Source organism: Cervus canadensis, chromosome 15 (assembly GCF_019320065.1).
Source record: "Cervus canadensis isolate Bull #8, Minnesota chromosome 15, ASM1932006v1, whole genome shotgun sequence".
NCBI lineage: Eukaryota > Metazoa > Chordata > Mammalia > Artiodactyla > Cervidae > Cervus > Cervus canadensis.
This window is the reverse complement of record NC_057400.1, coordinates 70,476,265-70,502,733: the sequence shown is the minus strand read 5'-3', so window position 1 is coordinate 70,502,733 and position 26,469 is coordinate 70,476,265. Positions and strand designations below refer to the sequence as shown.

Sequence of the window (26,469 nt, the reverse complement as noted above, 5' to 3'; positions counted from 1 at the left end):
GAGACTTCAAATGAAATCTCACCATGTAAAATTTACCACCACAGGATATGTTTGGGATCTTCTGTCAACTGCATTTGTACACTGTACTTTTACATCTGTTGCCTAGATCCTCTCCATAATTCTTTCTCAGAGTTTTACTTAATGGACTTACTGACATATGAACATTGCTCATAATCTCTTATTCCTTAGGTACTGTTAAGAAGAAAACAGTCTTCTCAGTACTCCCCTGTTACTTCTCATTCACAATATGTCAGTTAAAACAAACCACACCTGTGATTATTTACCTCTTTCCACATCAGCAGAAAAAGGAATTGCTTGTTTGCCTGGGACAGCATCACTGACCCGTCACAATCCCACGTCACGAGGGTTTCCTGCCCAGGACAGTCACCCCACAGCCTCTGCCACCACAAAGGAGCCTCGTGAAGGCTGGCAGTGGGTCTGGCTTACGGAAGGTAACAGGGAGATCTGACAGCTTCTGAGCTCAGAGGGAGTGGGTATCAGGGACCTGAGCCCTTCCTGCTTCCTAGGCAGAGGCCAGCTCTCCAGGGAAAAGAACAAGATGCCACAAGTATCTCTTCTCTGCTCTCTTGCTTTCTGGATCTCAGTGAAATCACTGTCAGTGGTTTTCAGAAACAGAAATAAGCCAGGGAAAGCACAAGCCCCACTTAGCAATCTTAAGGGGAATGTGATCCCAACATTGTGTAGACTCCGTCAATGCTCAGGTTGGCCCTGGAAACCACAGCTCTGAGGCAGGAGCATGGCTTCTCCCTGAAAAGAAACAGACCCTGCTCCCACCTCCAGGTGAAGACACAGGGAATCAGCAAGTGAAGTGCATCAGAAACGAAGACACTCCAGAATCTCATTCACTGAAGACCAGCAAAAACATTCGGTGGAATATATTAGTCATATATAACATCTTTGGTCTTATTTGAAACAATACCAAACATTTCTTGGTGGGGTTATTTAAAAAAAAAAAAATAGAGAACAAATCCAAAGGAATAGCTGAAAAATAAAATCACTAGCTGCATAACCTTGCTGTTGTTTAGTCACTAAGTCATGTCTGACTCTTTTGCGACCCCATGGACTGTATAGCCTGACAAGCTCCTCTGTCCATAGGATTTCCCAGGCAAGCATACTGGAGTGGGTTGCCATGTCGTCTTCCAGGGAATCTTCCCAAACCCAGGGATCAAACACGCATCTCGTATCTCCTGCATTAGCAGGCAGATTCTTGACCACTGTGCCCAAAACTAACATGAAAATTACTTTCCTGTTATTAATGAAACAAACAAAATTGAAATGATAGTAATTTCAGGCTATAATCTGGATGATGCCTATGCCTCATAAATAAATTGGTAAGAAAATTATACCATCTTTCTTCTACCTAAAAGAAAAAATTTTGCATAATTCAGATTAATTTCTACATTAAGACCTCACCTTAGGAGATTGCCAAATATCACAAGTGGAGTCCAGACATCTAATTTACAAATATCAATTTTCTTATTACTACAGGTTATGAATATTTTCCATAGCATATATTTTTGTCACTAGTAACAGCACAAAAAATGAAGAGTTCTAAATGTAATTGAAAATAATATGCTTGTTCACAAGGTGAATATGGTGGCCAGGGAGACCATGTGAGCAGGATGAGATGGCCTGGGATAAGGAGCACTTGAGTAGGCTTGGGAGGACATCCACATCGCAGGGGGGAGAGGCCGCAATGTGACAGAGCCAAGCCAAGTGGAAGGTATTCCTGCTTTGGGCCAGCTGGCACTGGGGACAGGGGTGGGTCAAGCAGGATGAGAGGTCATCCCTGCACAGGCAGCCTGGTTCTGAGTGCCAGAAGCTGTGCAGGGGAAGGAGGGATCCACGTGGGCGAGGAGAGGCAGCCAAACACGAAGGCGGCTGCCCGAGGGAAGTTACTAAACTGTCAATAGAGGAGCCAGAGTCCCCACTTCCAGAGAAGAGCATGATCAGCACAGAAAAGGAAGAAACTGGAATGAATCCTGTGCAGTTATTAGTACTGACTGGTTTTCAAAACATGTAGGTATATGCCAAAATAAATATTAACATGCATAACTTATTGAAAGCATATAAGCACACGTATTTTCTAGTTCTGCCCAGTAAGAAAGGAGATGAATTACACTTCCCGCCACAGAAAAAAAAAGATATTTCAGATCTTGGCTTTGAAATACCATGCTGCAAGAAAAAGAACCACTAGTTTTTGGAGAAATATGATTTCTGTACTGCAGCATAAAACATCCTGATGAACCTAGAATTCTGTGTTGTACAGGAAACAACAAAATAAAAGAATAATGGGAACATGTTCAAAGAGAGAAAATTCTACCAAATATTTAAAGAACTGACACCAATCTTTCACAAACTCTTCCAACAAACAGAAGAGGAACACAACCTAACTCATCTAGGAGGCCAGTATTACGCTTTAATGCAAGTTAGGAGAAGATATAGTACAAAAATCCTTAACAAAATAGCAAAGCAATCCAATAGGCAAGTTAGGCCCTGGAGTACAAAAAGGGTAACAGAGTTTCACCAAGAGAATGTACTGGTTATAGCAAACACCCTCTTCCAACACCAGAGCTGACTCTACACATGGACATCACCAGACAGTCAATACGGAAATCAGACTGACACCACCATTTGGCTGCATTCTTTGCAGCCAAAGATGGAGAAGCTCTATACAGTCACCAAAAACAAGACTAGGAGCTGACTGTGGCTCAGATCATGAAGAAAGTAGAGAAAACCACTAGACCATTCAGGTAAGAACCAAATCAAATCCCTTATGATTAAACAGTGGAAGTGACAAATAGATTCAAGGGATTAGATATGATAGACAGACTGCCTGATGAACTATGGATGGAAGTTTATAACACTGTACAGAAAGCCATGATCAAAACCATCCACAAGAAAAAGAAATGTAAAAAGGCAAAATGGTGTCTGAGGAAGCCTTACAAATAGCTGATAAAAGAAGAGAAGTGAAAGGCAAAGGAGAAAAAAAAAAAGATACACCCATCTGAATGCAGAGTTCCAAAGAACAGCAAAGAGAGATAAGAAAGTATTCCTCAGTGATCAAAGAAATGGAGGAAAACAATAAAACGGGAAAGATTAGAGATCTCTTCAAGAAAATCAGAGATACCAAGGGAACGTTTCAGGCAAAGATGGGCTCAATAAAGGAAAGTAACAGTACAGATCTAACAGAAGCAGAAGCTATTAAGATGAAGTGGCAAGAATACACAGAAGAACTATACAAAAAGATCTTAATGACCCAGATAACCACGACGGTGTTATCACTCATCTAGAGCCAGACATCATGGAGTGAGAACCCAAGTGGGCCTGAGGAAGCATCACTACAAACAAAGCTAGTGGAGGTGATGGAATTCCAGCTGAGCTAGTTCAAATCCTAAAAGATGATACTGTTAAAGTGCTGCACTCAATATGCCAGCAAATGTGGAAAACTCAGCAGTGGTCAAGACTAGGAAAGGTCAGTTTTCAGTCCAATCCCAAAGAAAGGCAATGCCAAATAATGTTCAAACTACTGCACAACTGCACTCACCTCACATGCTAGCAAAGTAATGCTCAATATTCTCTAAGCTAGGCTTCAACAGTACATGAACTGAGAACTTCAAGATGTACAAGCTGGATTTAGAAAAGGCAGAGGAAGCAGAGATCAAATTGCCACATCCTCTGAATCTTAGAATTGCAGAAAATCATCTGTTTCACTGACGACACTAAAGCCTTTGATGTGTGGATCACAAGAAACTGTGGAAAATTCTGAAAGAGATGGGAATACCAGACCACCTGACCTGCCTCCTGAGATATCTGTATGCAGGTCATCAAGCAACAGTTAGAACTGGACATGGAACAGCAGACTGGTTCTAAATTGGGAAGGGAGTATGTCAAGGCTGTATATTGTCACCTTGCTTATTTAACTTACATGCAGAGTACATCATGCAAAATGCTGGGCTAGATGAAGCACAAGCTGGAATCAAGATTGCCGGGAGAAATATCACTAACCTCAGATATGCAGATGACACCACCTTTATGGCAGAAAGCAAAGAGAAACTAAAGAGCCTCTTGATGAAAGTGAAAGGGGAGAGTGAAAAGGTTGACTTAAAGTTCAACATTCAAAAAATGAAGATCATGGCATCGGTCCCATCATTTCATGGCAAACAGATGGGAAACAATGGAAACTGTGAGAGACTTAATTTTTTTGGACTCCAAATCACCGCAGGTAGTGACTGCAGTCATGAAACTAAAAGACGCTTGCTTCTTGGAAAAAAGTCACAACCAACCTAGACAGCCTATTAAAAAGCAGAGACGTTACTTTGCCAACAAAGGTCCACCTAGTCAAAGCTATGGTTTTTCCAGTAGTCACGTATAGATATGAGAGTTGCACCATAAAGAAAGCTGAGCACCAAAGAATTGATGCTTCTGAACTATGATGTTGGAGAAGACTCTTGAGAGTCCCTTGGACTGCAAAGAGATTCAATCCTAAAAGAAACCAGTCCTGAATATTCATTGGAAGGACTGATGCTGAAGCTGAAGCTCCAATACTCTGGCCACCTGATGCAAAGAACTGACTCATTGTTAAAGACCCTGATACTGGAAAGATTGAAGGCAGGAGGAGAAGGGGACGACAGAGGATGAGATGGTTGAATGGTATCACCAACTCAGTGGACGTGAGTTTGAGCAAGCTCCGCATATTGGTAATGGCCAGGGAAGCCTAGAGTCCTGCAGCCCATGCGGTTGCAAAGAGTCAGACAGACCTGAGGGACTGAACTAAACTGACTGTGCTAGAAAGTAAAGTGCTCAAAGAAATATGGGGACACATCAGAAAGACAAGCTAGATGGAAAGGCCTACGAAAGGCCAAGTCTGGGACAATTTGGGCATCAAATGATGATACCAATACATGTCATTATTTGAGTAAAATAGAATTCCATGAATATATACCGACAAAAAGATGAGATGAAAGGGAAAGTTCTTCCCTACTGAAGAATAGCAACAATGGTATTCCAAAAGGAATGATGAAATCTGAAAGATCACCATTTGACAATTATCACAGTAGTAATGGACCCAGCTGGAATTATCAAGATACTAAAAACTGGCAGATTAAAACACAATGAGGGATAAGGTAGTAACATAGTCTCAAAGTAAATTATCTCCCCATGAATATCTACAAACATGCTTTTCTTAAATTTATTAACTTCCAATGGAGAAATCTTGCAGACAAATTTAACAAAGTAATAAGAATTAATATCACCTGTAACGCAGCAAATCAACAATGCACACACCTCAACAGAATGCACTGAAAAGAACTCTGCATCATTCCTGCGGCATTTCTTATAAAAAGAGGAACTTAAGGATGGTTCCATATTGAAGACAAAAAGAGGTAACCCTCACCCCTGGGCAGGTTCTAGACCTGTAATGAGCAAAATCTGAGTCGGTCTCTGGGGCAGAACATAGTCCCTGATCAATGGCAGGATTGATCCTGCCTGATAATCAGGAAGCACACTCTGAAGCTTTAAGGAGGGTTGGGATTAAGCCATGCAGCTCTCCCACCAACAGTTCAGAAACACTAACTATTGGAGAATCTAGGTAGATAGTACAAAGGAGTTATACCATGTTCTGTTTCTAGGAAATATTTATGCAATTTGTGTGTACATTTAAGATTATTTCAAAGTAAACCATTAAAGAAGAAAACCCCTTGACCTCTTTGGTTTTGGTCATGGTTTCTGCAATGATGCTGGCAGCTCCTGGGTCATCTGTTACTGGGATAAACGGCCGAGAAGAAGCTGAGCAAGCAGATGGGGTCACTGCAGAAGGGGTCACAGCATCCTCAGAAGAGATAATCTAGTTTGAAAATGAGGAAGAAAAAGGACAAACTTGGCAACGTGGCACACTTCCCATCTGACTCCAAAAGGCTTACTTACCCGTTAGGTCATCTGGAATATGCCAGATTTTACAGAGATAACAAGACATTTATACTACCAGCTACCACCTCCACTACAATCTGGGATAGCTCCGCAAAGTTAAGCATATTCATGTTCCCAGGAAAACCTATTAATGTTCACAAGCAATCACATGAAAACAACTAAAATGAGCTCACATCTCTCCAAGCTGGGCTTTTCCCCAAATTAAATTACAAAAACCTTTAGTTTTCAGAGCGTTCAAGTTTCAGAATTACGAACAACTGTGTGGTGCACTTAGCAACTTTTTAAAAGAATATTCCCATCTACACACTAAGAGGATCCTTTTAAATAGAATACTAATTCAAGTCAAAAATCATAGTAGTAGACACAAAAACATTCTGAATTAAGTGAAAGAATGACTTACACTTTATAAGACACAAATGAGCTACCTTTCACTTCCTGATCAAACACTGCTTTACTGCTTTACCGTTTATTTTTACCTCTCCTCTCTTTTCTTGCCATGGATTTGGACTCAGTCTGTCTTCAATATCAACAGCCAGCACACACTCCTCTCCATTCATGGGACTGGCCATGGCAGATACGTCAGAAGGGGGTGCCGAGGAGGAGAAGGAAGGACACTCCACCGGGGCAACCATGCCGGCCGGCATCAGGGCCCCAACCACGGTGTCTCTGTCAGGAGGGAAAGTCAGGCCTGTGGTGAACTGCATCTACCTCTGCAGGATGGCAGAGTCAGGGGGCAGGGCAACTGTTTACTGAAGGATTCCCTCATTATTATAGGATAACTATAAAAAAAGAGTTTTAGAAAAATATTGAATGTTATTACTAGGTATCTGTTGCCTAAAATATTTACTCCTGATCTTATTTACTGAACGACCATAGTGATAACAGGTGAAAAACTGCCAGCATAAAAATCAGACCAGAATAAGCCTCTGGATTTCTCTGAGAAACCACCTTGGTTGTTAAGAGTCTAAGGATAATTTGGGGTTGTGTTGTTAGGTCACCAAGTCACATCCAACTCTTTGCGACCCCATGAACTGCAGGCACGCCAGGCTTCCCTGTCCCTCACCATCTCCCTGAGTTTGCCCAAGGTCATGTCCACTGAGTCAGTGATGCCATCCAACCATCTCATCCTCTGTTGCCCTCTTCTCCTTCTGCCTTCAAGCTTTCCCAGCATCAGAGTCTTTTCCAGCTATTCACATTAGATGGCCAAAGTATTAGAGCTTCAGCATTAGTCCTTCCAATGATTATTCAGAACTTATCTGCTTTAGATTAACTGGTTTGATCTCCTTGCTCTCCAAGGGGTTCTCAAGAGTCGTCACCAGCACCACAGTTTGAAAGCATCAATTCTTCAGCGCTCTGCCTTCTTTATGGTCCAGCTCTCACATCTGTACATAACTACTGGTAAGACTTTGATTATAGCCTTGACTATATGGACTTTGTTGGCAAAGTGATGTCTTTGTTTTTTAATACACTGTCTAGGTTTGCCACGCCTTTCCTGCCAAGAAGCAATCATCTTCTAACTTCATGGCTGCAGTCACCATCCTAGTGATTTTGTGTTTATTGCAAGCCAGATACCAAAGGTGCCTCACACAAAGCAGCGAAGACTAAATGGCCTCTCAACAACTAAGTTAGCCTTTAGTCTAAATTAGTGTCCCTAAGTATTTATTTCTATTCATCACGTACATAACCACAATACAACGACTGATGGGCCATTCATTTAGTATGCATGAAAATAGCAGCAAAATGGAGGAAAAGACAGCACTATCAAATCTCTGCCTTATCAGGAGTGAAGGAGATGACAACTGTCCTAAATATTACTATATATAAGCATCAACTAATTCTTCCCCCCAAAACAGGTCTAAAGCTTATTGGCCATAAAGAAAAATGACAATGTTTTTCAACTTGATTTTCTAATTCATATTTAAACCTCCATTAAAGAAAAGCATAAAGATACCATCATTCACTATCAAAGGGTGTATGACCTAAAACTCATAGTATTTAAAAACAGTAACAAACATCCTCCATCAAAAAATTAAAAAAACCTAAAGTTTACATAATTGTGGGATTTCAAAAGCTAGCAAACAAGCCTACCTGGCATACATGATTTGCAAGGCTGTAAGTATATGAGATAAGGCCTGTTGTTTGGCCAGATTTCCATCTAATGATAGGAGAATCTTGGCAAGAGAAGGGCGGTTTGGTTTAGAATTATTTGCACCATTGATTTTATTACTGGCAGGAGAAGAATCAGCATCAGAAGGCACACCTGGAAAAGTAAAATAAAACTGGGTTCAATTTTTAAGATCAGAGTTTGCTCTATTTCTATAATTTGACCTTTCCATTTCATTTCAAAGCACACTGCAATCTGCATTTTGCTATTTCACAGATTAAATATCAGTCTCACTAATAATCTTGCAGTTTAAAAACAAACATCTTTGTTTCTCTAAAGAAGTTACTTTCATGGAAGGTTCACTATAACTACAAAAATATGTAAATGCTTTTGCAAAATGCACTTACAACAATTTATGTTATACATATATAAGCCATGAAAATACTCTGATAACTATCTATATTTACTTATTGATGAAATGTAAAACAAAACAAAAATCCAAAACAATGGTGAGAAGCCAGTACGTTCACCATATACAGTGTTAGACACAAGTTCCAGCTCACTGCCCTGAGAGTTCCCAGGCCTCAGGACAGGGACAGAACCAGAAGGAGCCCAGTGGTCTCTCTGAGAAGAGGAGGTCGGGCTCTGCGCCAGGGAGTCCACTGTGGCCAAAGTTCACAGGACAGGATGAGAGAGGGAAAAGTCGCACAGAGAGTGCCCTGGAGACAGGCAGGCATTCTCACTCATCCAGATAAGATGCCTACAAAAATGGGCCTGACCCAGAGACACAGAAATAACTTGTATGAAAGGGCTAGGAGAACTCAGAGGTCCCAGCTACTGCCTGTTCCCATCAGCTAGAGAGAAGACCTCATAATGCACAAGGCACTGAGTAAAATACCCCAGTGGCAGGGAATTATTAGTCCCTGAATAATATCAGCTCTGAATCCACTCAACAAATCCAAGAAAAAGACCCAAAGGGATCAAACTGTTTTGAGAGTAATTTAACTGCATGTAAGCTCAAGATTCATTACACACACAAAAATCTCCAGCAACATTCAGGGTAAAACTCACAATGTATGGCAACCAACTAACAGTTACCATGCTGGAAGAAAGGCAGGAAAACACCACTCAACTCAGAAATAGGAAGAAAAAGCAACTGATCTAAACAATCCAGAATTGACAGAGATATTACCATCAGCAGATAAGTTAAGTTGAAACACTTATTATATCTGTATTCCATATGTTCAAAAGAGAATCAGAGACATGAAAGATAAAAAAAACACTCAAATAAAATTTCTAGAGAAGTAGCTAGGATGTCTGAGATTTAAATAGCTTGGTAACATTGACAGCATAAGAAAATGAAGCAAAGACGAGCGCACATGAAGATAACAGCAACAGAATCTATTCATGTGAAACACAGAAAAAACAGTTTAAAAATGAACAAGGTCATTTATCTGTGGAACAACCTGAGGAGTCCTAATATACATGGAACTAGACTTCCCAAAGGTACAGGAAAAAAATTTTTTTGAACAACAGTGACTGACAATTTTACAAAATGGAAGAAAACTTAAAACCCAAAGATCTAAGAAGCACAATGAACCAGAAGTACTTGAACCATGAAAATAAAAACCAGAGAAATAAAAAGAAAATCCTAAAAGCAGTCTTAGATAAAAGACATGCTATGTACAGAAGAACAAAAATGACAGCAAATTCTCGATGAAAACAATGTCAACGTAAAATTTTACAGTCAGCTAAAATATGTTGCAAACATGAAGTAAAATAATTACTAGTTTAGCCATAAGAAGCTGAAAGGAAGAATCGCAGATCTGAGCTGACAAGACATAAAAAGGAATTCCTTCAAGCAGAAGAAAAATGATTCGAGATGGAAAATGGATCTCCACAAAGAAATGAGGAACACTGGAAAGAGTAACTATGTGAGTAAATATAGATATTCTTCTCTTATTATTTAACTCATTTAAATAGATAACCTGATGTTTAGAAAAATTAAACTGTAACATTTACAACATACAAAGAAGCGCATAACAGAAACAGCACTATGGCTGGGAGGGAAGAAACGGAGATATATTACCGTATGATTCATATACTATACATGAGACAGTGTAGTATCACCTGAAGGTGGTGGGTTTAGTCGCTAAGTTGAGTCCAACTCTTTGCGACCCCACGGACTGTAGCCTGCCAGGTTCCTCTGTCCATGGGATTCTCCAGGCAAGAATACTGGAGTGGGTTGCTATTTCCTTCTCCAGGGGATCTTTCCCACCCAGCAATCAAACCTGAGTCTCCTGCATTGCAGGCAGATTCTTTACCGACTGACCTATGAGGGAATCAGCTAAAGGCAGACTATGATACATTAAAGGTGCATAATTCCTAAAACAACCACTAAAATGACACAGAAAGTTAGAGCTCAAAGAAAACAAAGGAGAAAATACAACATCAAAAAGAACAATTAATTCAAAGAAAGGCAGAAAAAGAGCAGAAAAAACAATAAACAGCTAGGACTAATACAATACAAAACAAATAGCAGGATACTGATTGAAAACAAATACATTCATAATCACATTAAGTGGGAGTGAAGTAAACACCCCAATTAGAGAGTCCCAGAGAAAAAATTAAAAAGCCAAATCCAACTATATGTTGCCTACCAGGAAGTTTTTTTAGTAGGTTAAAAGTAAAAAGAATGGAAAAAATATACCATAGTTTGTCATGTACCCATATTCTTATCAGTCAAACTTGATTTCAAAGCAAATAGATAAGAGGATAATCTGTCATAATGGTGTCAGTGTCAGTTACTCAAGGAGAGTAAATGTCTACACTAGAAAAGTAGGAAGACCCTCAGCCAATGACCTAAGCTTCTTAGAAGAAACGAATGAAGATTAAAGATCAGTGACACAGAAAACAGAAAAACAATGAAGAAAAATCAAGGAAACCATAAGCTTGTTCTTTGAAAAAAATCAATAAAACTGATGAAACTATAGAAAAACTGGGAAGAGAAGATACAATTACCAATATAAGGAATGAGTAATAACACCACTATAGAGTCTACAAAGATTAACAGAAAAATAAGCAAACACTGAGACCAAGTTTATGCCAATAAGTCAAACTTCCATCAAAGACACAAATCTTAGCTAAAAAAGAAACAGCTAACCCTAAATATTAAAGGAACTAAACTTGTGGTTTAAAAACACTATACAAAAGAAACTCCAGGCCCAGATTGCTTCATTGATGAATTCTATTGAAATAATACCAAATTTACCCAAAAAGGAAAATTAAAGAGAAGGAAACACCACTTCATTCTGTGAGGCCAGACAGACAGAGACATTAACAGAAAACTACAGACATGAACAGGGAGGTGAATTCTTAACTGGCTTTTTTTTTTTTTTAAGCAACTAGAACACAAAAAGGTACAAAAAGAATAATCCATATGTCAAAAATAAAGCTGAAAAATATATAAAACTGGGCTGTCATGGTGGGCTGACCACAGAAGACCACTGGCCTTGTGGGACCGGCTTATATTTAAGAGTCCACATGAGAAGCTAGAATATTGTATACAAAGATTCTTGGATGTTCTTGGATGACTCCCTAAAAATGCACCATATATAAGGTATATAGTACAGGCTACAAATGAGAAGCTGGGTACAGTTAAAACGGAACGAGAGGTTATAAAATTAGAAGAGCAACCTCAGGGTGGTCAAATAGAAGAGGTGGTTTTTTAGGCTGAAAATGAATTAAGTCTGTGAGAAGAATGGTGGAGTGGAAAACCTGGGAGTCCTCAGTGGAAGAGCCTCCTGCCAACCAATGGAAATGGGTAATATAAACATTAAGTGACTAGTGTCTTCATGGGAAACTATATAACTAAAAATACTTTTATATTAAAAATATTTTCATATTCATCGTATGATCAAAAAAACTGATAGAGAACACATTTAGGAGACTTAACAAAATGGATGATTATGGTACCAGGGGCTTGTGAATCAATTTTTGATTTATACAGCAGCTACTCAAATTACTGAAGAAGCCGAAGTTGAATGGTTCTATGAAGACCTACAAGACCTTCTAGAACTAACACCCAAAAAAGATGTCCTTTTCATTATAGGGGACTGGAATGCAAAAGTAGGAAGTCAAGAAACACCTGGGGTAACAGGCAAATTTGGCCTTGGAGGACAGAATGAAGCAGGGCAAAGGCTAATAACAGTTTTGCCAAGAGAATGCACTGGTCATAGCAAACACCCTCTTCCAACACAAGAGAAGACTCTACACGTGGACATCACCAGATGGCCAATGCCAAAATCAGATTGATTATATCCGTTGCAGCCAAAGATGGAGAAGCTCTATACAGTCAGCAAAAACAAGACCAGGAGCTGACTATGGCTCAGATCATGAACTCCTTATTGCCAAATTCAGACTTAAACTGAAGAAAGTGGGGAAAACCACTAAACAATTCAGGTATGACCTAAATCAAATCCCTGATGATAATACAATGGAAGTGAGAAATAGATTTAAAGGACTAGATCTGATAGAGAGCCTGATGAACTATGGATGGAGGTTTGTGACACTGTACAGGAGACAGGGATCAAGACCATCCTCAAGAAAAAGAAATGCAAAAAAGCAAAATGACTGTCTGAGAAGGCCTTACAACAGCTGTGAAAAGAAGAGAAGTGAAAAGCAAAGGAGAAAAGGAAAGAAATACCCATTTGAATGCAGACTTTCAAAGGATAACAAGGAGAGATAAGAAAGCCTTCCTCAGTGATCAATACAAAGAAATAGAGGAAAACAATACAATGGGAAAGACTAGAGATCTCGTCAAGAAAACTGGAGATACCAAGGGAACAGTTCATGCAAAGATGGGCTCAATAAAGGACAGAAATGGTATGGACCTGAAAGAAGCAGAAGATATTAAGAAGAGGTGGCAAAAATACACCTAAGAACTGTACAAAAAAGATCTTCATGACCCAGATAATCAAGATGGTGTGATCACTCAGATCCAGACATCCTGGAATGTGAAGTCAGGTAGGCCTTAGGAAGCATCACTACAAACAAAGCTAGTGGAGGTGATGGAATCCCAGTTGAGCTATTTCAAATCCTCAAAGATGATGCTGTGAAAGTGCTGCACTCAATATGCCAGCAAATTTGGAAAACTCAGCAGTGGCCACAGGACTGGAAAAGGTCAGTTTTCATTCCAGTCCCAAAGAAAGGCAATCCCAAAGAATGCTCAAACTACTGCACAATTACACTCATCTAACATGCTAGTAAAGTAATGCTCAAAATTCTCCAAGCCAGGCTTCAGCAATACGTGAACCATGAACTTCCAGATGTTCCAGCTGGTTTTAGAAAAGGCAGATGAACCAGAGATCAAATTGCCAACATCTGCTGGATCATCGAAAAAGCAAGAGAGTTCCAGAAAAACATCTATTTCTGCTTTATTGGTCAGAGAAGGCAATGGCAACCCACTCCAATACTCTTGCCTGGAAAATCCCATGGACAGAGGAGCCTGGTAGGCTGCAGTCCATTGGGTCGTGAAGAGTCAGACACGACTGAGCAACTTCACTTTCACTTTTCACTTTCCTTCATTGGAGAAGGAAATGGCAACCCACTCCAGTGTTCTTGCCTGGAGAACCAGGCCTGGAGAACCAGGCAGAGCCTGGTGGGCTGCCGTCTATGGTGTCGCACAGAGTCGGACACAATTAAAGCAACTTAGTAGTAGCAGCTGCTTTATGCCAAAGCCTTCAACTGTGTGGAACACAATAAACTGTGGAAAATTCTAAAAGAGATGGGAATACCAGACCACCTGACCTGCCTCTTGAGAAACCTGTATGCAGGTCAGGAAGCAACAGTTAGAACTGGACATGGAACAACAGACTGCTTCTAAATAGGAAAAGAAGTACGTCAGGGCTGTATATTGTCACCCTGCTTATTTAACTTATATGCAGAATACATCATGAGAAACACTGGGCTGGATGAAGCCCAAGCTGGAATCAAGATTGCCGGGAGAAATATGAATAACCTCAGATATGCAGATAACTCCACCTTTATGGCAGAAAGTGAAGAAGAGCTAAAGATCCTCTTGATGAAAGTGAAAGAGGAGACTGAAAATGTTGGCTTAAAGCTCAACACTCAGAAAACTAAGATCATGGCATCCGGTCCCATCACTTCATGGGAAATAGATGGGGAAACAGTGGAAACAGTGTCAGACTTTATTTTTGGGGGCTCCAAAATCACTGTAGATGTTGACTGCAGCCATGAAATTAAAAGACGCTTACTCCTTGGAAGGAAAGTTATGACCAACCTAGACAGCATATTATAAAGCAGACATTACTTTACCAACAAAGGTCCGTCTAGTCAAGGCTATGGTTTTTCCAGTGGTCATGTATGGATGTGAGAGTTGGACTCTAAAGAAAGCTGAGCACCGAAGAATTGATGCTTTTGAACTGTGGTGTTGGAGAAGACTCTCGAGAGTCTCTTGGACTGCAAGGAGATCCTAAAGGAAATCAGTCCTGGGTGTTCATTGGAAGGACTGATGTTGAAGCTGAAACTCCAATACTTTGGCCACTTGATGCGAAGAGCTGACTCATTGGAAAAGACCCTGATGCTGGGAAAGATCAAGGGCAGGAGGAGAAGGGGATGACAGAGGATGAGATGGCTGAATCACCAACTCAATGGACATGGGTTTGGGTAGGCTCCGGGAGTTGGTGATGGACAGGGAGGCCTGGTGTGCTGCAGTTCATGGGGTCACAAAGAATCAGACACAACTAAGCGACTGAACTGAACTAAACTGATTCAAATTACTTCAAAAATGATATATTTTTTTTAAAACAGAGAGATTGTGGCAAGATTTGAAAGTTAACTGAAAAAATTCCATAGATTTTCAACACAGAGACCATATTTGAGAGGTGAAGTATTTTAGTAGTATCTTCAACATATCATTTAATTTTTTATTCTGTAAAAAAACAGAAATGTTACTTATTATTTAAACAAATGTATAGGTCACTGAAGTGAAGTAGTAAGAAAAAACCCATCAAATTAGAATTTGTTATACACTGGGAAAACTAATTTGGTATTTGAAACTTTATAGTTGGAAAAACATTTCTGTCTCACTGAAGGAAGTTAGCTTTCTGGCCATTTGCCTTTAGTCTTCTTGATCAAAGTACAGCAGGAGAGAGAGAGAGTTTCTGCAAAAGAAGAGACACTAAGAGTTCTTAAGTTTACCCAACATATAGATTGGCTTGTATTCCAAACATCTGGTTGTATGGTTATAACTTCAAGCTGGAATCACTAAGTAGTTATCACTTATTTCCTATATGAGTGCAGATGGGTATCAAATAAGACAAATACTATTAAAAGAATGAAGCACTTTGGCTAGTTTAGTAAGTAAGTAAGTAAGTAAAGTCGCTCAGTCATGTCCGACTCTTTGCAACCTCACAGACTGTAGCCTACCAGGCTCCTCCGTCCATGGGATTTTCCAGGCAAGAGTACTGGAATGGGTTGCCATTTCCTTCTCCACTGGCTAGTTTAAGGTTATACAAAAATAAAATTACTTATGTACTCAATTATACATACATTTATATATAGAACTGAATGAAAAAGAAAATACAGCATATGAAAATTTGAGAGATGTAGCTAAAGCAGTGCCAAGACAGAAGTTTATAGTACTAAAAGTTTACACTAGATAAGACAAACGGTCTCAAATCAATAACCTAAGCTCTCATCTCAAGAAAGTAGAAAAGAATAGAAAATAAACATAAAGCACAAAGATGAGAACAGAAACCAATAAAACTGATAACAGACAAGCGAAAACCAAAGAAATGAAAAGTGGAGTATATATTCAAAACCAAGTAGGGTATATTCAAGGTATGGAAGACTAACTCAAAAACCTGAATGTGAATACTAATAGCAGATTTTACTTGTAACAGCCCCAAACTGGAAGTAATCCACATGTCCTAAGTAACAACAAATGCATTTCTACACACTAATAAAGAGCAACTTGAATATTTCTAGATAAGACCAAGGAACAAAAGAAATTTTTAAAATACCATTTATAACAGAATGAACAAAATGAAATATTTAGGGATAAATATGACAAAAGATATGCAAGACCTGTACACTGAAACTATAAAATATTGCTGAGAAATATTAAAGATGTAAACAAATGGAGAGAAATAGTATACTCATGAGTGGGAAGATTCAATACTGTGAAGCAAACCCCAAATTGATCTATAGTCAATGTAACCAAAATCCCAAGTAGGTTATTTTATAAAAATGCACAAGCTGATTCTAAAAGTTACATGGAAATGCAAAAGGTCTAGAATACCCAAAACATATTTGAAAAAGAACAAAGCTAAAGAATTACCAAAGCCTGATTTCAGTCTTTTATAAAGCTACAGTAATCAAGACAATGTAGTATTTGCATCAAAATACAAAAACAAATCAACAAAACATATCTGAGAATCCAGAAATAGACCCACACATACATAAACAACTGATTTTTGACACAAGTACAAATTCTTTACAGAAAGGATACTGTGTTTTTGACAAATGCAACTGAAACAACTGGATATCCAAATACCAAAAAGATATTTCAATTCATACCTCACACCATGTATGAACTTTAACTGAAGATCAAGCATACACCTGAAACTATAGAACTTTTATAAGAAAACACGGGAAAAGAATCTTTATGATCTTGAGTTAGGTAAAGGTTATTTAAATACAACACCCAAACTATGATTCGTAAAAGATAAAAATGGATAAACCAGACTTCGTCAAAATTAAAATCTTTTGCTCTTTAAAATTTACCTGAGAGAATGAATAGACAAGTCACACTGTGCAAATTAAATATCTGATGAAAGACCTGTACACAGAATACATAAAGACTGTTCAAAACTCAGCAATAAGAAAACAAACCTAGGCTTACATACAGGCAAAAGGTATGAATAGTCACTTAAAACATATTTGGGTGGTAAGTAAGACACTCAACATCATTAGTCATTAGAGAAATGCAAAGTAAAATTACAGTGAGTTAGCACTATACATCTACAAGAATGGCTAAAATTAAAAACTGACTACATCAGATACAAACAAAAATATGGAGACACTGGAGCTATAGAATAACCACTTTGCAAAACAGTTTGCAGTTCTTAAGAAGCTAAACTTCTATCTACCACATGAGCCAATCATTCCTCTCCTAAGTACTTAACCTTGAGAAACGTAAGCATATGTGTCCATATAAAGACCATACACAAATGTTCAGAGCAAGTTTATTTGTACAGTCAAAATTAAGAAGCAACAACCAAAGTCCATCAACAGGCAAACTGATGTATCAACTGCAGTATACCCCATAAGTAAAATGTTAGCCAACAATTAAAAAAGAGTAATATACTGATACATGCAACATGGATGAATCTCAAAATAATTATGGTGAGTGAAAAAAGTTAGGTTAAGAAAAAAGTGCATACTATATGATTCCCTTAATACAAAACCCTAAAATGGCAAGCTGATCTACGTGACAGAAATGAAGTCAGTGGCTGTGGAAAGCGGGGACGGGTCTACTCAAAGGCAGGATACACATTTGTTCACCGTGTTGACCGTGATGATGCTCTCACAGGTGCACACATATCAGAGCTGATGAAATTAGTCTACATATGCTGGACTGTTTTAATATGTTGATTACACCTGAACAGAGCTGTTGAAAACACCAAATGCCTAAACTCTAAAGTCCCTCTGTCTGCACATGTGCACAGCATTGCCAGAACTGTCCTGATCACAAGAACCAGCACTGTACTTCCTCAAGCTTTCATTCCAGCATAAATCACAGCACAGAGCACCATGATGATTCTGGGGCTATGGTTCAGAACATAGGTAACTCGGTGCTACAAACTTTAATCTGGTAGCAGTATTAAACATCCCATCTATGACATTCTATCTATGCAGAAGGATCTCGTATAAAACACATATCTCGGTTACCTAAATAGGAAGCACCTAAAGGGTCTCTTGCAGTCTGGAAGAGGACAGGCTCATGAACAGAGGGTGTTGCCACATCAACGGTTGTCCATGCCACACTGTGAGAAGACCCGCAAGCTACTCGTGTGATCTTCTGGCCTTCTAAGCCTTGCACAAGTGTGGGCTTCCTATTAACTGTGGTTGTGCCATTGCCCTGCTGGCCATGGTCATTGTCACCCCAAGCGTATACCTGTTAAAGGGATAAAAAGAATTTTTCAACATTTCAGAACATTCTTTAAGTTTACTCCAAAATTCTTGCCCAGTGCTTCCCAGATGGCTCAGCTGGTAAAGAATCCGCCTGCAATGCAGGAGACCCTGGTTCGATTACTGGGTCACGAAGGGACTCGCTGGAGAAGGGATAGGCTACCCACTCCAGTATTCTTGGGCTTCCCTTGTGGCTCAGCTGGTAAAGAATCTGCCTGCAATGCAGGAGACCTGGGTTCAATCCCTGGGTTGGGAAGATCCCCTGGAGAAGGGAAAGGCTACCCGCTCCAGTTATTCTGGCCTGGAGAATACCATGAACTGTATAGTCCATGGGGTCAGAAAGAGTCAGACATGACTGAGCAACTTTCACTTTCATTTACTTAATATCAACCCAATGAATTCATCTATATATTGTTCTTAGAAGCAGGAAGTTCTCCTCTTCAACTAAATATTGTAACATTTTTTCCTTAATTTTGCAAAGAGAAAATGATCCAAAACATATGTTCACTATTCAAAGAACTTTGGCTTCACAGAATTAGAAAGTATAATTCATTTTTATTTCATTCTGATTGAAGTACAATATGCTGATTTGTTGTCATAAATGAATTTCAAATTGTATTATCTATGAGCCTGTCACAGGATAGCCTCTTATGGTGGAAGAACAAACAACTCAAGGATAACTTTAGTTCTAAAATGAAATACATACATTTCCCTATCAGACATTACAGTGGGAAAGTTCACTACTTTATAACCTGCCTTAGTCAGCAAGTCTTTCCTGGGTGCCCTCACCCATGCTGACAGTTAGGAAAATGTACACAGGAACACAGTGGACACAGCCCACCCTTCTGGTTTTCCAAGTACCAAGACTCACTTCATTTTGTCACAAGCTGCACTATCAACATAAGATCTTGTCGCGAGCTCCCTTACCTGTCCTGCATCAGTGACCGCCAGGCAGTGCAGGGCCCCAACAGCCACATGCACAATCTTCTTCCCTCGCAGACCCTCCACTACCTGTGGTTTCCGCACATGCACATCCGAGCCATGGCCCAGTCTGAAATAGTCCCCCTTCCCCCTGCAAGGAATCAACAGGGAGCATTTTAACACATGATTATGGTCTGGCAAAACCCCACAGCAAAATACTCACTGCTACAGCACTAGGGCCAGCTCAATGACAACACGCACAATGCCCAAGGTCTTGGAAGTTATAAAATAGTATACCATTAATTCAAAATAACTCATTAATTCTGCTAGCAAGATCCTTAATGTGCATTTTACAGTATTTAAGTTACTGCCGTACACTTCATACAGAGACTGGAAACATGACACGCAACCTCAAAGAGCTCTTAAGAGATCTCTTCATTGATTCCTCCCCAAGCTGCCTCTGAGTCATGACGCTGAGACCAAGGCCATCACACCGTCTGCCCACGGTCAGCTGGATAGCCCACCTCTTTCTGATTTAATAATCTTTCACTAGAAACACACGTGAACTTTTTCAGGGATCAAAGAAATCAGAAATCTGTTTTCCACACATGTGATCACTAGGCTCCTTGCATGGCAAAAAAAGCAGAAAAAAGCCTCTACATATACTTTATCTAAATAAGACAGACAAGCTAGGCTAAAATTTCCCCAGTGTTCTTTTCTAAACAACCCAGTTATAATTGGAAATTTCTTCTTATAACATTGTCACTAATCCCAACTCAAAATAAATAAAAGGACAAAGATGCCTGGATGAGCAAGAAAATAAAGGCGTCCCCCTCCCTGCAAGCCCCTGAACAGACACACTGGTGGGTGACAGGCGCTTACATACCATGTCCAAACTACACCCGACTTGGTGAGGGCCAGGGAGAACTGTGCTCCACATTCGATCTGGCACACCCCTTGTCCATTAAGTCTCTCAATGTTCTGGGGGATGTTACAGCCTTCACTTCCTCCCCGGCCCAATTTTCCAAAGTCACCATCACCCCAGGAAAATACCAAACCTAGGTTTAAAAATATAGACATCAGGCCAGCATCTCACAACATTCCTCCCCCAAAATGTGGAGTCAGACAGGACTTACCTTCATCAGTCAGAGCCAGAGTCTGTGCATCTCTACTTCCACATGCCACTTGGATTACTCTGTGACCAAGAAGGACTTTCACCTACTCAATTACAAATTTAAAAACAGAATCAAGCAAGGCACCAAGAAAGCAAGGGGAATTTTTCCCCACAGACTGAAAGCCAACACTGCACATATCTTTATGAACTGTCCTAGACTCAGAGATTATCTTCTCTGGAAATCAGCAGATGGGAGGCTTTCTGTAAGCAACAAAAATATGTATAATCACCATTTTGGGCTTGAGCTGTGTTGTGTTATCCCCATGTCCCAAGCGGCCGTACTCTCCAAGACCCCAGGTGTACAGTTCACCGCTGGACGTGAGCGCCGCACTGTGCGAGCTCCCACAGGCAATGTCCCGGATTCGCTTGGTTTTCAGGGCCTCTATCAGCCGTGGCTTGTCACAGTTCCTAAAGCAAGATTAAATTAGATTCCCTATCATCCATCCAGCCTCTTATAAAGAAGGGGGAAAAAGGACATCTACACTGATCCACATTTAATCAAAACAGTATCTTTAGATTCACTTAACTATCAAACCTTAGAACATGTGAGGCAAATCACATTCAGAGATATTTTTTAAATGTATTTTTAAGTTTCTTTTGCATAAATAACCCATCCTATTCAATTTTTTACAAAAATTACCAAAAAGCATTCATTATTATTAACAGTTTCTTATTAGCAAAAATGAAGAAAATATTCTTACATTCTACTGAAGTGTCCAAGTTTGCCATCATCACCCTCACCCCAGGAAAACACTTTGCCATCGACAGTTAAAGCAGTAGCGTGCCGTCCACCTGCAACATTCACATAGATAGAGACTGCCAAAGTTGGTTTCAAAAAAGTTAACAGCATAACTACCTCTTTTGCTTGGCACACTCACAGTATGTGTGAGTATCTGTCAAATGAGTAAATGGGATCGACATTTAAGGATGACAATTATATAAAATAAATGAACATTTCTACAAAGTTTAAGTCCTAGAAAGGATTTTACTTGCAAAGAAGCAGCAAATAATGCTATTTTTAAGCATTATTAAATTTAATGGGGTTGCTATATTAAATATATAAAAGATCAAAATTCAGATGGAAAAAGTAAAACTAAGTTCACTTGCAATTAGACAAATTAGCAAGTGTAGTGGTATTCAGGCTTTTGTGAAATGCACCTCAACAATGAAATTACTAAAGCAAAAGTACCATCAACTGCAATTAAGGCATTATGCTCACTCTTCCCAAAGCAATCAGCTCACACCCTTTCCTCACCATGGTCCACTCTTTCATTCCATCCATCCCAGCTCAGAACTGAAGAGTTTCCTCTCTGTCACCAGCTCCTAGGATCCAAGACCCACTTACCAACAGAGCCCACATGATCCAAGGCAATGTGCTCACCTAAAAACGATGTTTCCCACACTCCCTTGCCCAGACAGGATGGTGACAAAGATTCGACTGATGAGTGTGGCATCCAGAAAGGCTCTTTGAAGGGGCAGAGTAGGCTTGAGGAAATGCTTATGTGCTCGCCTGCAGCTGCGGTGGGGATGGACATAGCCCAGTGCCCCTCACGGGCGCTGTAGCTGCAACACTGTCCCTCCCCCTTACCTCCAGACCCTCACAGAGGAGAAGGGTAAAACACTATCTTGCTCAAGGCACCACTGTTCAGATTTTCTGTTATATGGGGTTAAATCTAACCCTACTGTATAAACACAAACTCAGTTTGTATCTAATTCGGTTTCATTCCTCAGAAGCCAAGCACAGTGCTTTAAAATAATGCTCTGTATGTTTCCTGAATTGAAGCAGTGCGACTTTTTAAAAAATGATTCTTTCTTATGGCTAGAATTTACAGACACTTGAAATCTGATGAAACTTACAGGCCCTGTTCCCAAAAAATAACACATATTTAAGCGCAGAACATGATTACTACAATCTTTTATGAACCTGAGACCCCAGCTCAAAATTAAGAACCCCCTGCTTCGGAGGGGTATGCCCCACATAACCCCTGATCTCCAAAAAGTCCTGTGTAACAAAATTATAATTAATTAAACTCTAGACCATCTGAAGTTTTACATTACCCAATTTTCACTTCTAATAATGAGTAGAACTTGATAGAATGCAAGGGCACTCTAGGGGAAACTGTTTAAAGCCCCAGTTAATTACAGAGCACCAGCAGCAGGCTTGTCTGAGCACAAGTGTCAGTTCTGGCCCGTACCTGAGTGAACAGCCACCTTCTTGACCACGTAACTGCTGAGAGCTGTGATCTGCCGCGGGATGGGCACAGTGCCACTGGAGATGCCCAGCCCCAGCCGGCCATTCGTGGCTTCTCCGCAGGCATACACTTTTCCTTCCACTGTCACTGTAAGGAACAGCAGTGAGGAAGGGACTCACTTTTTGTGACACAACAGCTATATATTTAGGCTTCAACATCATTTAAAACTTTTATATTATTAGAATAATCATACCTGCAAACAAACTTTTAGAACCACCAGCCACCTGTACTACATTCAAAGCAGACAGGGTCTCAGAGAATGACGGAACTTTTATCTAAAAATTGTTTTAAAAAGCAAAAGAAAATTTTATTTACACTTTTAAAATTACAAGTAATCGTATTAAACAGTACAAAGAACTTACACGGTTACACTCTCCAAAGAATCTCTTGTCTATTACAGATGCATAAGCATTTTAAGAATGAAATGATATACTGTAATTTACTTTAAAATAAGTAGGGGTGAGGCTGTGTAGAAAGTAAAGACAAAAATGTGACCATCCACAACTGCTGAACCTGGTACAGTGACAAAAGGACCAAGTCTCTATTCTGTCTACCAGGTAGGTACATCTGAACATCTCCATAATAAAAGGTGAAAAATAAAATACACATACTGTAAAGATATAAACAAACATTTGGTAAACTATATTTTATTTCAGGTCATGTCCTCATCATTCTTATTAATTCTGACTTCTCTAAGAAACTATTAATATATACTTAAATTTCCCATTAGAGATGAATGTGATTTAATTTTAAAATTACTAAAGCCCCTGTCTAAAAAGCCTTTAATGATGCTCATACGTCATAAAGTATCAAACAGTCAATGCTACCATGGAAGAAGGACGTTCTCCATCACAACGATGAAGCACCAATCTACCTTTCGTGTGCAAACTGCCAGTCCATGTGCACACAGGACCCACTAGACAGCCCACAGTAATAACAGAGTTCCCAGAGCTCCTAGGCCCCACACGTCTCCAACTGCAGGGCAGCGGCCTCAAAATCACAAGGAGCCCAAGGCTGCTAAATTATATAGGACTCTTTTCATCACACTAGAACCACGGTCTTAAGGCAAATGAGCTCTAACTTTCCATTTCAGTGTCTCAACAATGTAAATAACAGGGATCTTACAAGGAGTGAGGTCTCATGAAATGCTAAGCAGTATGTGTGCTAAGTCGCTTCAGTCATGTTCAATTCTCTGTGACCTTATGGACTGAAGCTGCCAAGTTCCTCTGTCCATGGGATGCTCCAGGCAAGAATACTGGAGTGTGCTGCTATGCCTCCCTCCAGGGGATCTTCCCGACCCAGGGATTGAACCCGCATCTCTTGGGTCTCCTGCACTGGCAGGTAGGTTCCTTACCAGTAGCACAACCTGAGAAATCCAAAGTAGTAGAGATGCTCAGCCAAAAAGAAACTGTTTCCAGACACTAAACCTTGGAGGAATCTATTCTGTGGCGCCTTAGTTCAGAGCCACAGGTGAATTCAACTCGAGTTCAAATGCATACCTTGTTCTTCCTACTCTTTAAAATATAATTATAGTCTACAATTTTCACCTCTATGCTTGTCAAATGTTTTCGGAAGTGTATCTTCTAGTTTATAAAACAGCAATAATGCAACTATACCTAACATGCATTGTTTTCCAAGGACAGAGGCATCTTAGAACCTAAAATGATGTCTATGAGTTCATATCAAGAATTACTTACGAAAAGTCCATTTTAAAAACAACATATAAAAGGTATGATGTATGGCAGAAATCAAACCAATACTGTAAAGCAATATTAAACCCTTCAATTAAAAATGAATAAATTTTTTTTAAAAAAGCTCATAAAAGGGAAAATCATTATAAAAACTTTAAGAGGCCTGGCTAACTCTGGGCCTGTGTGGGCCCGAGCAGTGCAGGGTGGCAAGCGCATGGGGTGTCGGGCACACACCTTGGAACCCTTCAGACCTCCCAGCTGGTCCTTGTCGTTCAGGCCCCACACAAACACTTTGGTTCTTATTGTAGCTGCTGATTCCAGACCTGCTGCCTTCTTTCTAATAAGGCTGATCAAAGTGAAAAAATAAAACAGAAACAGAGGTTAATCACATAACCATGTTTTAAATAAAAAGGAAACCACCTAAAGCGCACAGCTTGCTGGTTACCATCAAAACTCTTAAAATGCTGCTGTAACTAAACAAAATCTGACGTGTACGCTGAAGTCAGTGGTGCAGAGGGTCAAAATGTCTACAAACCAGCATACTACCTTTCAGTACGAGAATTCAACTTTAGCTTTTCATCCTGGCAGAAATCTTTCTAGGAGTTGTTATTGTTGTTTAGTCAGTAAGTCCTATCTGACTCTCTGCAATCTCATAGACTGCAAAGTCTTCCCTGTCCTTTACTATCTCCCAGAGCTTACTCAAACTCATATCCATTGAGTCAGGAAGGCCATCCAACTATCTCATCTGCTATCATCCCCTTTTCATCCTACCCTCAATCTCTCTCAGCATCAGGGTCTTTTCAAATTAGTCAGCTCTTCAGATCAGGTGGTCAAAGTACTGCAGCTTCAGTTTCAGCATCAATCCTTCCAATTAATACTCAAGGTTGATTTCCTTTAGGATTGACTGGTTTAATCTCCTTGTACTCAAGGGACTCGCAAGAGTCTTCTCCAGCACCACAGTTGGAAAGCATCAATTCTTATGCACTCAGCCTTCTTTATGGTGCAACTTGCACATCTGTACGTGACTACTGGGAAAACTACCGCTTTGACTAGATGCACCTTTGTCAGCAAAGCGATGTGTCTGCTTTTTAACATGCTGTCTAGGTTTGCTGCTTCTGTCTTTTAAATTCATGACTTCAGTCACCATCAGCAGTGATTTTGGAGACCAAGAAAATAAAATCTGTCACTGTTTCCACTTTTCCCTTTCTATTTGCTATGAAGTGATGGAACTTAATGTCATGATCTTTGTTTTTTGAATGCTGAGCTTAAAGCTAGGTTTTCCACTCTCCTTTTTCACCCTCATTAAGAGGCTTTTTAGTTCCTCTTAGCTTTCTGGCCGGAGAAGGCAATGGCAACCCACTCCACTCCCTGGAGAATCCCAGGGATGGGGGAGCCTGGTGGGCTGCCGTCTATGGGGTTGCACAGAGCTGGACACAACTGAAGTGACTTAGCAGCTTTCTGGCATTAGAGTGGTATCATCTGCATAGCTGAAATTGCTAACATTTGTCCCAGTAATCTTGATTCTAACTTGTGATTCATCCAGCCCGGTATTTTGCATGATGTACTCTGCATATAAGTTAAATAAGAAGGGTGACAATATACAGCCTTGTCATACTCCTTTTCCAATTCTGAACCAGTCTGCTGCTCCCTGTCTGGTTCTACCTGCTGCTTCTTGACCTGCATATGTGCTTCTCAGAAGACAGGTAAGATAGTCTGATATCCCCATCTCTTTAAGAATTTTCCAGTTTGTTGTGTATCCACAAAGTCAAAGGCTTTAGCATAGTCAATGAAACAGAAGTAAACGTTTGTCTGAAATTTCCTTGCTTTCGCTATAACCCAATGAATGTTGGCAATTTGATCTCTGGGTCCTCTGCCTTTTCTAAACCCAGCCTGTACATCTGAAAGTTCTTGGTTCGCATACTGCTGATGCTTACTTAGCTTGAAGGCTTTTGACCACTACCTTGCTAGCATGTGAAATGCAACTTTATGGTAGTCTGAACATTCTTTGGTGCTGCCCTTCTTTGGGATTTGAATGAAAACTGACCTTTTCCAGTACTGATGCCACTTCTGAGTTCTCCAAATTTGTGGGCATATTGAGTGGGCACTTTCATAGCATCATTTTTTAGGATTTAAAATAGCTCAGATGGAATTTCATCACGTCCA

General features: G+C 39.9%; 1 protein-coding gene and 1 pseudogene across 5 annotated transcripts in view; one reads left to right on the top strand and one right to left on the bottom strand.

The window, feature by feature from the left end:
- The window catches only part of HERC2 (HECT and RLD domain containing E3 ubiquitin protein ligase 2), a 240,063-nt gene that overhangs the window by 49,479 nt on the left and 164,115 nt on the right, over positions 1-26,469 (bottom strand). For all 5 annotated transcript variants that reach the window (XM_043488204.1, XM_043488205.1, XM_043488207.1 and 2 more), the window contains 12 exons: positions 24,541-24,652; positions 22,809-22,890; positions 22,559-22,702; positions 21,065-21,155; positions 20,594-20,771; positions 20,326-20,407; positions 20,076-20,247; positions 19,196-19,340; positions 18,029-18,254; positions 8,038-8,209; positions 6,426-6,615; positions 5,726-5,866 (listed from right to left, as the gene is read on the bottom strand). In XM_043488204.1, coding sequence (XP_043344139.1) covers positions 5,726-5,866; positions 6,426-6,615; positions 8,038-8,209; positions 18,029-18,254; positions 19,196-19,340; positions 20,076-20,247; positions 20,326-20,407; positions 20,594-20,771; positions 21,065-21,155; positions 22,559-22,702; positions 22,809-22,890; positions 24,541-24,652 — 1,735 coding nt within the window. The remainder of the gene's footprint in view (positions 1-5,725; positions 5,867-6,425; positions 6,616-8,037; positions 8,210-18,028; positions 18,255-19,195; positions 19,341-20,075; positions 20,248-20,325; positions 20,408-20,593; positions 20,772-21,064; positions 21,156-22,558; positions 22,703-22,808; positions 22,891-24,540; positions 24,653-26,469) is intronic.
- Positions 11,535-11,885, top strand: LOC122453894 (annotated as a pseudogene).